The following is a 12,081-nucleotide window of genomic DNA, read 5'->3' on the forward strand; positions in this document are numbered from 1 at the left end:
AGTTCTCTATTCCTAGATCCATTAATTTGGGCTTAAGGTGGTGATTTCTAATTTAGTGATTTTCCAAGTGCAGTCTGGGGACCTGTTGATCATTCTTCAGATCTTTTCAGGGATTCTATAAAGTCAAAAATTTTTGATAATAAATACTTTATTTTTTATTTTTATTTTCATTCTCATGAGTATATAGGAGAGTTTTCCAGATGCTATATAACATAAAGATGCAGAAGCAGATGAGAAATAAGCTGTCTAATGTTCAGTCAGGTATTAATGAAATTTGCAAAGATGTAGAACAGTGCCACTTTTTTTCACTAATGGTTTTTAGTTTTAGAAAATACAGCTGTTTTTCATAAATAAAAGTCATTTACAATTAGCATGGAATGTTTTTATTATTTTTTTAAGTACATCAAACTACTTCTCATACATATCAGGTATAGTGCACATAGAGCTATTTGTGGTTCTCAATATTTAACTGTTTTCAAAATGAGTTAGTTCCATCGCATCTTCAACAGTGACCAACTAGGTGTGTGTTTTTAAATATCATTATGACATTACTTGATGTATTTAGTCTGTTGTAGTATTCCTAGTAATGCTCAAATTGTCCCCTTTGGACATGGAAATAATCTCTTTTGGAAACCTACTGAAAACTCAGCTCTTCTGCAAACCTCAAGTCTGCTTTGAAGAGCTTTGCCTGAATATTCCTCCTTTTTTTTTCCTTTTTTATCAACCGATGAGTCACTCTTGTATTTGCATATGTTTAAAGAAAACTAAATGTTTCTTCTTCTGATCATTCATTTACATAGAATATGGTAGAGAACAGGTTTACTTCAGAGGCTTGTTTTGCATTTGGGGCAGTTTAGTCTCTCTATTCCTCAGCCAAAGGCTACATTCCCAGCCTTAGTCAGCTGTCTGGCAAATGCATGCCTTTAGTCACCAGGACAACCAGACAATAGCAGTGTCAGTACAAATCAATTATTATCGTTGAGCCTTTGAGTTAAACACTGAATGAGTAGTGTTCTTGTTAGAGTTGGTTCGCTGTTATTTAATGCTATCCTTAAACCACTGGTAATCCACAAACAGTTCTTATTTCATATCATGGCAAGTAAATAAAACTGGTTCTTAATATTCAGTTCAAAAAGAAATGTGATTATGTTAACTTGCCCATTCTCCTCCCTTGCTCAGTACCTTGTCTATTCTAGTTATATTCTGGAAAATGTAAAAATTGAAAACTTTCTCTGTGGAGAGAGAGAAACCAAAACCTTGGTTAATCTTCCTTCTTGGCAGTCTGGCATGTAAGATTCATAACTGGCTTTGGGAATGAGAATGCTGTGCTTTAAGAGGTAAAATTAACTAGGAAGAAATTGTAAACCGAAGAAGAAATAAGATTGGCTTTACTTAGATACTAAATGTCTCTGTGTTTATAGGCAATAATTTGTAATATAAACGTGTGGCAACTACAGTAGTCTGTAACTAGACTAGGCACAGATCGGTAAGAGTAGATTCTGAGATATGCTATAATTTCTCTCTGTATTAGGTGTATGAAGTTATCATAAAATAAGTGAATTTCAGCAGTTCGGTATGGAAAAAATTGTTTATTCAGTAAAGGGAAAGTCAGAATGTTAATCGACAGAGTATATCAAAATATATTTCAGAATTATTTTTAATTTGAAAAATTTTTTATATTTTATTTATTTATTTGTCAGAGAGAGAAAAAGCACAAGGAGGGGGAGCAGCAGGCAGAAGCAGGCAGAGGGAGAAGGAGGCCTGAGCAAGGAGCCTGATGTGGAATTTGATCCCAGGACCTTGGGATCATGATGTGAGCTGAAGACAGGTGCTTAACTGACTTACCCACCCAGGTGTCCCCAGAAGTACTTAAAGTTACAATTTAAAAGCCCCCAAACAATAAAAATATAGAAAATGTCTCAGAGTATCTCCCTACAAGATTTTTTTAATCCCAAAGGGAAAAATGTGACTTTATTTTGGAGAAACCTGGTTTATTTCACTTAACATCACCCAGGAATGGGATTAAGTCGTGTTGTAAACTCCTCAGTACATATCAGGAGCACTGATGGACATGCACTGAGGAGTTTACATCATGACTTACATGCATGACAGAAATTTTGTTTTGAGAAAACCAATATAAAGGAACATACTAAAAAATAACTGGCCTGTGCTCTTCAAAGATGTCAGGGTCATGAAGGCAAAGACGCATGAAGGAACTGTTCACCAAGAAACTGTTCCAGATTAAAGACAACAAGACGGTATGGATTCTGTACCGGGTGATTGATCCTTTTCCTTTTGCAATAAAGGACTTTATTAAGATAATTGACTAGTCTGTGGATTAGATAATAAATTGACTAGTCTGTGGATTAGATAATAAAAACCCAAAATATTTATTTCCTTATTTTGATAATTTTGCTATATTTGTCATATAAAAGAATGTCCCCCTATTTTTAGAAGATACATTTAGGAAAAGAAGGTCCATATCTAAATGGCTCAGAAAAAATTTTGTCTATCTCAAGAGAGAATGGTAAAGTAAATGTTAACATTAGAGACTTTGGGTCAGGGATATGTAGGAGTTCTGTTCTATTGCACTTGCAGCTTTTCTGTAAAATAAATTATTTTATGGCTAAAAAACAGACTAAATTGTAGTATTTAAGGTTGTATATGGTTGGTGGTAGACAATTAAAAAATCCACAAGTGATTACCATAAAACTTAATAGAAAATATAGCTGACAGTTTAACATTTAAATTTGTAAGGACTTTATATACTAAAAGCAGTGGAAAAATCACAGAGTAAATATTGATAAATTTAACTAGCTAAAACCAGGAAGCTTTTTAAAGATTTATCATACAAAAATTATTAGACCCAATTGTTTTGTTACCCATACAGGATAATGTACATATGTCATCTTAGTTTGAGAAGTTAGGGCAGATGATAATCTTTCTCCACACTAATGTGACTCACTGAAGTAGTAAATTTTACATTTATAAAGCTTTGTATAATTTGCAAAGCACATTTATGAATCAACATGTATTTTGAGTTGAGGAGTCCTTACCATGCTCATGTTCCTTGCTGACGGAAGAAAGAGGGAAGGCTCCTTTGCTGTCTTGGGAAAACCACAAAATAAGGACACAAAACACACAGTTTGTTGGACCAGGAATGGACAGCTAACCCCGGGGGCCAGTGACTAATCAGATCCTCCCTCTTTTAAGAAATTGAATTGAGGTTCACCGGAGGCTGGATTCAACTGATGAATCACTTAAACCGAAGACAGTAGGTACTTGGGCCATGTGCAATCTTAACAAGTAAACAGGAAAAAAAAAATCAAGTACTAAGAGAGTAACTTTATAGACATACTGTGAGAATCAGAGGTAATAAACTGTTTGATGGGACAGTTTTGGAGAGGGGTTTTGGAAGCAGATACTCAGACTGCCTAGGTCCTAGATGGCTTTCTCTTTACAGGCTAGGTTCCCAAAAGTCTTTGTTTTCTTGAAGTGTTGCTGTATGCGTCCTGTGAACTTGTTTTATCTGAACTATTGTGGCTGGGTTTTTGTTTTTTGAAACCTGTCTGGAATACTGTCTGACATTAGAGACTTTAAATGAAAATTAAAATCCTGGGAATGCGCTGTGTATTGTATACTGCATTTTACTAAGTGGCCACGGTAGGTTTCTGAGTTAAAGCTCCTGATCTCCTTCACAGACCATGGATATTTGCAAGTAAGTTTTACTGTGGTTTCCACTGCATTTAATTTCTCTCTAGTGTTCTAAATATTTGTTGCTTTTATCTTTTCTCTTTGTACTCATTAGTTACTTAGAAAACAATTGTTAAATACCTATTAATCCTTACATGAAACTTACTCTGATACTTTTTCTCCTTTATTCTCTAGGGAATAAATTTGCCCTTATATAGTCCTCATTCTTGGAAAGGGGTCATTTTAGTTTCATCTCTGTTATTCCACATACACAGTATGATACCTGCCTCTAAAATAGGCTTTTAGTTATTATCCTATTTAAATCATTTTTACTTTTGGATGCTGGGATGGTATCCTAGTAAAATTCATACTTGCAGGTAAGTAAGGGGTTGGCGGACCTTTTCTGTAAAGGGTCAGACAGTACATATAAGGTTCTTGTGGACCATACAGTCTCTGTTGTAGCTACCCAACAAAGACAGTAGATAAACAAGTGCACGTGGCTGTGTTCCAATGAAACTGTAGCTGCTAACCCCGTAGGCCAGATTTAGCCTGTGAGGTCTAATTTGCTAACCTCTGGTCTATATAGAATGTGAGAATTTGGATCAGTGAATTTATTACTTCTGCATGAGTAAGTTGTTAAGCTAATGTTCTAGGTCAGCATGTATATTTTAAGTGGAATGAAGGGCAAACACATTTCTGCATCACATATATTTCAGTGGCTGATAGGAAGTTGCTTTCACTCATGCACTAGGTTATTTATTTCATGTCTGCTATGTGTCAGACACTGAGAATACAAATAGCGGTAGAGAGAAGCTTCCTGCCTCATGAAGTTTACATTTATTAGCTGTGAGATAAAGGGGTGAAAGTAAATAATATGTTGTAGTAATGTATATATGAGGTTTGGTGTGGGGGTTTTTGCCCCCTTTGGATTGGATGTTCAGGGAGGACTTTCTGAGGAGAGGCCAACATGACTAGAAAGAGTGATGATAAGACGAGGAGACTGTAGAGGTAATCAGGGGTTGGCTCCTTTGGAGCCTAAATTGTTGAAGAATTTGATTTTTATATAAAGGAAGCCACTATAAAGTAGTTTGTGCTTAAATTAAAAAAAAAACTAAGATTAAATAAATTGGATTTGATATAGGTCTAACTTCCTCACATATCCATTGATGTGTCTGGTTCACAGAGGCTGTCTCTTAGTTATCTGCACATAAAGTTCGTGAGTTCCTCTTAATGAATCAGTTGCATATGTTCTAATTCTGGCATGTTTTTTTAAAACCAAATTTTAAGTTGGAATATGCCTTTATAGTCCTAAAAAGATATATACACAGAGAACTATTTGTTTCTCTTGCATAACTCCTAGGAATAGTGTCTTTGTTTCTCAAAGTATTATTAACTAATATATATCCTTAAGATAGGCTATCACAGAGAAATACCTACCAGTCTAGAAGTATTAGCATAATCATGCCAATGTAGGTTGGATAGGTATAGTAAATGTTAATAATGTACTTACTTCTCCAGTATTTTACTTGAGTCATGACATGTTTTTGAGCTATTTTTCTCATTTTGGATTTTTAGGGGAAAATAAGGCAAAAAACTGATTTTTCTCCTTTTTGGGGCAAAATAATATATTGGTGATACATGGTATCTCTCTCTCTCGAGAGAGAGAGAGCTTTTTTTTTTTTTTTAAGATTTTTAATTTTTATTTATTTATTTGAGAGAGAGACAGTGAGAGAGAGCATGAGCAAGGAGAAGGTCAGAGAGAGAAGCAGACTCCCCGTGGAGCTGGGAACCCGATGCGGGACTCGATCCTGGGACTCCAGGATCATGACCTGAGCCGAAGGCAGTCGTCCAACCAACTGAGCCACCCAGGCGTCCCTCTCTCGAGAGCTTTTAATGGGATTTTCTGTTGTTAATATTTATTTTTTCTCAGTTTTTCTGCATGCTTAGAAAGAGTAGGTATTAGTTACTTGTTCATAAACTTTTCAGTTCTTAAATCTCATTGTTTCTGTATTTTATGGGCAATATTATCAGATGCTGTAATTATATCTTACATAGAGTCAATAATTCTCCCATCTCTTCACTGTGGAGTGAAAAGACAAAAAAAGTAGTTGGATATATATATATATTGGATTAATGAAAAAAGATTCTCTAATTCCAGAGCATCTTTCTCTCCTTTCCTTATTTTTTATCTTTTTATGTAGAAGTTGCAAACAGAGTCTTGTCACAATCTTTATTCTTTGTATCCTTTTTGTGAAGATAAGGGTTATAAAGGTAAATTCCCTCTCACACAAATTTTCTGCTCTATTTTGCTGTCCCATGAGATGGTAATAAAGCTGTACCCTCTACCCTTCCCAAGCCTGATGCAGCAGTGTTTTCTTACCCTTTCTTTTTTATAGGAGTAATTGAGAATTGGTATGGATGTTTCCTTTCTCTGGTGTCCGTAATTGACTTTGTTAAATTGCTTGCACTGCATATATTTATTACCACGGTTTGGGTGCTGTGCTGGAAAGCTTCCATCTGCCCTTCCAGCTCTGGTCTTTACCCTGCTGCTTCAGGCAGCTGGTTTATCTGGATACACTAATGGGCTTTCTTGATTCCTGGCTTCCATATGGGTAGCTGTTGGGGAGCATTGTCAGCGGCTCAGAGAAAGAAAGGAAAGAGGGAGAGGTTAAAATATTTACATTCTTCTTCCCTGTGGGATTTCTTGTATCCTTTCTGCATCCTTCCATTGAAGGTCAATCTCCCATCAAGTAGCTCTCTTTCTTTTAAGGTTACTGACCTCTTATTCTCCTCCTCCCTTCACTGCCAGTGGGTAGGGTTGGGCCCAGCTGTTACTAATGTGGGGCACTGTACTCATGATTTCCTTATAGCCTCTGTGCTTTGTAAATAGTCTATTAAACTTTTTTCAAATTTCCCAAATTGAGTATGCCACCTGTTTTCTATGGCAACCTTTACTAATAAATATGCTTTAAAATATTTTAGGTTCTGTCAGTGGCTATTATGATTGCAATTCTAAAGTGGATCAGCACTAGAATAAGGAAAAAATATTCTGGCAATTTCGTGGGTTTATGGTGTTGACTGATATGTAATTTTATTATAAAATAAATGATGTGTGGTTTTAAGCATTATCAGTATGTTGAACACAGTATGGCACAACCCATTTTTTTAAGCACTGGGAATTCAGAGTACATGAGACATGTGCAGTAATTTAAATATGAAGCAGTAATGAATCTCATGTGAGAGGTACAAAGTGCTATAGAAGTTTGGAGGAGGGAGATTATTTTATCAAGAAGACTTTGGTTGTGTCTGTAGCAGGAAAGAAAGGAGACTCATAGTTCCCGTGTTCTTGAGGAGACCTCTGCTTTCTAGCCTTGCTCACTTTATTGTACCATAACCCACCTCTGAAAGTGGTAATAACTAATAATAATTAAAGTTCACTATATATAGCTGTTGTGGAGTGGAAAACACCTATTAACTTATTTAACCCCTCCACCATCCCTGTGAAGCAGCTGCTATTACTAAACAGAGTTGGAATTCAAATTCAGGCTGTCTGGTTCCCTAGTCTAGGCTCTGAGCTACCTAGCCATCCCATTATTCTATAATTAGAGCTGATTATCCAGCTCCCTCAAAGAGATTATCAAAACTAATTACGTCATGAGTGCAGCTTTTGATGATGGTGACTTTTCAGATCATTCTTGCTCCCCAGTGGCATTTCTGGTCGCCTAGCTGCTTGTTTCTCATGCAAATAGGTTTTATCAACCGCTGTGGCTTCTTGTTGCAGTTATACCTTTGAGGCCCCTCATTCATTATAGATTTTAGCTTTTTACTTAGTGTCTTTTCTACTACTGTTAATCATTTCTGCCAATCTTAGTATCTGCATGGATAATCTGGCCTCCTAATTCCTTGACTTCTTAATCTCTAATAATCTTGCATCTTATTTTAGATTTTTTATTTATCAGTAATTGAATCACTGCTCAGAGTTCAGTTTCAAACATCCTGTTCTGTGAGCACCTCCGCTTTTTTCTTCCCAGCTCATTCCCTCTAATTTCTAACTCCCAGTAACTTTGGTACAACCTGAGGCTAAACTTCTTTGGTGTCCATCATCCTCACCATATCTTTGTTTTTCTCACTTTAGATTCCTTAGTCTGTTATAACTATTCTGTTTTAATTTTTGTTGTATTTTACCTTGGCTAAAGCCAACACTTGACTACTTTCTTACTTTCTACCTAGATAGCCAGATGAGGCTGGAGGGAAACACAAAACTTTGATGACTGGTTTCATTTTAGTACTCATGACCACATACCTCAGTACTGCTTGCTGTGTTAGTAATTCATTCTCCCATTCTCCTTTAACTTTAAAAAACTGTCCCTTTTCAGTTGATAGTATTTATTATTTTACTAAAAAAACAAACAAAAAAAGAGAACTTTATATGTTTCTATCAAGAAAATCTATAAACCTGAAAGAGCAGTTTTAGTAAAATAGTTGTAACAGAAGCCAGCTTTTCAGGAACTAAAATGTGAATGGGTCTTAAAGATTTAGAGACTGACAGTTTCCCAGATGTGTCCCTGGAACACTTGCTTTCAAATGAATCTTGCCCAATAATAGGCTGAGACTACATAATTTTAAGAAATACTGAAAACTATATGTAGTGTATATATATATATATATGGAAAGGAAGTTTCCATTTGCTGGTCTAGATTTTAATAAAACATTGGTTTTCAAACCTTGGTGTATTCCCTAGTTACTCAAAGGGCTTACTGAGATACATGGCTGGGCATCACCTCTTGAGGTCCTGATTTCTTAGTTCTTGATTGGGTCCTGGAAGTTTGCATTCACAAGTTCTTAGGTGATGTTGATGCTGCTGGTCCAGGGAGTTAGAGAGTGTTGTGTTGTGTTACAGGTTTTTTTTTTTTCTTTTTTTTTAAAGATTCATCTATTTCTTTTTAGAGATAGAGGGCATGAGCTGGGGGAGGGCCAGTGAGAGAGGGAGAGAGAGAACCCAGAAGCAGACTCCCTGCTGAGTGCAGAGCCGGACTTGGAGCTCTAATCCCAGGTCCTTGAGTAGACAGCCCAAAACCAAGAGATGGGGATGCTTAACCTACTGAGCCACCCAGGTCCCCCTAGGGAATGCATTTTGAGAGAAACTTCACTTAGGTATGAAGGTCCAAAGTTAACTGACAAGAGTGGCAATTAAGGTTAGGATTTTGAGCAATATAGAAAATAGTTATTGTGGGCTAACAGTCAGAAATAAGGACTGACTAACGTTAAGGGGCTTTGATAGTGAGATATCGTGAATTTGTAGTGAACCAAAGCAGCTAGTTTTAATGATTTTTCCAGTCAGAGAGCAGGAGCAGGACCATAGCAGTTAGTACAGAATTGTGAGTGGCAGGGCTGATCAGGCTGCTGATGCCAGATATCTATAAAGTTTACCATCAAGTACTTCATCTTTATATTACCATGACGAGTGTCAAGACAGTAACTTAATGATCTCTCTTCAGCCCATCTTCTTTTTATTCATTTGTGTATTTGTTATTTATTCACTATTTGTTTGTAGTTTAAAAAATTGTATATAGTAGTTAATGGGGATTTTTGGAATGTAAAGACTAAATGTTGTAAAGTGTCCTGAACTAATTGTGTCAGTTACAGTTAATAATTCTTTGGCTTTGGGCAAATGATTACCATATCTCTTGTTTTCTCATCTGGGAATTTTTAAGGTAGAAGAATTAGAAACTTCCAGTACCCCTTTATAAATGTAATTTTAAAGCCACAGCATCTTTCAAAATTACATTTTTGGAGAATCATTAGTCAGGTTTCTGACTAAGGAGAGTCCCATGTGGTTCCTTTTAAGTTGTTAAATAGTTTTTGGAGAAACTGACCCTCTACAGGGTTGATACTATTTCTGGCAGTAAGTTGCATCACCATTTCTGGAAGTCTGCACTTCTTGGGCTTTGCCACTGAAAAATTTTTATAATGATACTGTGTGTTAGCCTAGAACTTAACATGTGTCAGCTAGACTGCCTTAATGATGGTATAGTATCTGTATTGAGCCTGGAGTAGGAGGGAACCACAAGAAAGTTTGTCTTGAAACATGCTTGGGGTATGTCCTTTTTCTTTTCGTTCTCCCTTACTCACTTCAGTGAACAGGGTAAGATTGTGAGGTGTGCTACTGCTTTTCATTCCGATTCCTCAAATCTTTGTCGGGCTCTTTGAAGGTAGATACTGTGTTCCCTTCACAGTGTCATAATTGGTTATTTTTTAAAATAATGTGATTTTGGGAACTTGTGGACTAGTTCCTTATAGTTTTACTGAAGAATAATTAATTACAATAATTTCTGTGTGTTTAAACTATACAGTTTTGATGAATTTTGATATATGTGAAACTATCAGTATAGTGAAGACAACATACATTTTCATTATCCTGATGAGTTTTTTGGTGCCCATTTGTAATGTATCTGCTGATCTGCTTACTGTTTCTATTGATAAGTTTATATTTTCTGAAATAGAAATGAATGGAATCATACAGTTTGTACCTTAGAGGGGGAGGTCTGGCTTCTCAGTCAGCATAATTTTCTTGATGTTGATTAATGTAGTTGGCCTGTATCAATAATTTACTCCTTTTAATTACTGGATAATATCCTACTTGGGTATTCCAAAATTGATCTATTTTACTTGTTGATGAACATTTTGGGTTGTTTCTGCTTTGGAGTAGAACTCTAAAACAGCTGTGAACATTGTATGCATATCTGAGTGTGGACATGTGTTTTTTATGTTTGTTGGGTAAATACTTAGAAGTGGAATGGCTGGGTCATCTGGTAGGTAGGTATATATTTAACTTTTAAGAAACTGTCAACAGTCTTCCAAAGTGGTTGTACCATTTTAACATTTTTGAGAGTTCCAGTTGTTCCACTTTGTTACCCACAACACATGATACGGTTAATCTTTTTATTCTTAGCCATCTAGTGGTATCTATGGGTGTCTGTGGAGTCTTGGTGTTCTAATTTTCTGCATGACTAGTGATTTTGGGCTGCTTATTAGTGATATGTGTGTCTTCTATGAAGTTGTCTGTTCAACTTCTCTGCCTACTCTTACCAGTTTTTTATAATTGAGTTTTAAGAATTTTTAAGTGTATTTTGGATTCATGTTCTTTTAGGTTCTTAACACATTTTGCCAACACTTCATCAGTTGGTGGCTTTTCATTTTTTCTTTTTAAGTTTTATGAAATAGCAATAGTTGTAAATTTTGAAGTCCTCCTTAACAGTTTATTCTTTATACTTCTCTTTTTGTGTTGTATATGAGTTCTGCATCATTTCATTTCTGTAGTTTTTCTAAAAAGTTAAATATCTTAAGATTCTTACTTTTTAGCCATTAGGGGTAAGAAAGCATAGGAGGTAATTATAAAGCTAGAGTTGAAACTGCCTTGTCTTTTTGTTATTGTTATTATAATTTAATTATTTATGATTCCAGTACTTTATATTTGGGTCTTTTTTTGGGGGGGGGGTTAAATTTTTTTTTTTTTTTTTAAATTAATCTCTGCATCCAACATGGGGCTTGAACTTACGATCCTGAGATCATGAGTCACATGATCTAAAGGCATCTGGGTGGCATAGTTGGTTAAGTGTCTGACTCTTGGTTTTGGCTGTGGTTGTGATCTCAGGTCGTGGGATTGAGCCTCATGTCGGGCTCCATGCTCAATGCTGAATCTGCTTAAGACTCTTCCTCTCCCTCTGCGCCCCCACTCCCTGCCGCGTTCAAGCATATGCATGCGCTCTCTTTCTCTCTCAAATAAATAGATAAATCTTTTTTTAAAATAAGAGTCACATGCTCTACTTACTGAAACCAGCTGAGCACCCCTTTTTTGGTTGATATTTTAAATCTGTCAAAGATCCATGAAATTGCTGCTGATCTAATTCTTCTGTTTTATGGGGTGAAGGAACAGAGGTTTATAAAAGTGACGACTTTGCTCAGGGCTTACAGTTTATGGTCGTTTCAAGACCAAAAAGTCCCAGATCCCCTCAAATCCCATTTCATTAGTTGTTTCCCTGTGAGGTGTTAATTTTTTATACCGTTGCTAAGATTTTATTGCATATTGGAATATATTAAAATAAATTTACTTCATTCATTGCTTCATTTTTCTTTGTGATAAATATTTTCATTGAAAGCAGTGGTATTAAGTAGGTTAGCTTTTTGAAAGAATCCTAATTTTCCCTTAAAATTTCATTAAGTTAAGATGTTGAATTTAACACTTTTGTTTTTTTAATTCTTTCCAAAGGTCTGTAAACAGATTTGGCTAGGATTATTTGATGATAGATCTTCAGCAATTCCAGACTTCAGGGATCCACAAAAAGTGAAAGAGTTCCTACAAGAAAAGTATGAAAAGAAAAGATGGTG

General features: G+C 35.8%; 1 protein-coding gene across 9 annotated transcripts in view; it reads left to right on the forward strand.

The window, feature by feature from the left end:
- Nucleotides 1-12,081, forward strand: part of AGFG1 (ArfGAP with FG repeats 1) — a 75,050-nt gene that overhangs the window by 32,600 nt on the left and 30,369 nt on the right. For all 9 annotated transcript variants that reach the window (XM_059393633.1, XM_059393632.1, XM_059393635.1 and 6 more), the window contains exon 3: nt 11,963-12,078. In XM_059393633.1, the coding sequence (XP_059249616.1) occupies nt 11,963-12,078 (116 nt within the window). The remainder of the gene's footprint in view (nt 1-11,962; nt 12,079-12,081) is intronic.

The sequence above is a fragment of the Mustela nigripes genome, chromosome 3 (genome assembly GCF_022355385.1).
Source record: "Mustela nigripes isolate SB6536 chromosome 3, MUSNIG.SB6536, whole genome shotgun sequence".
NCBI classification, from domain to species: Eukaryota; Metazoa; Chordata; class Mammalia; order Carnivora; family Mustelidae; genus Mustela; species Mustela nigripes.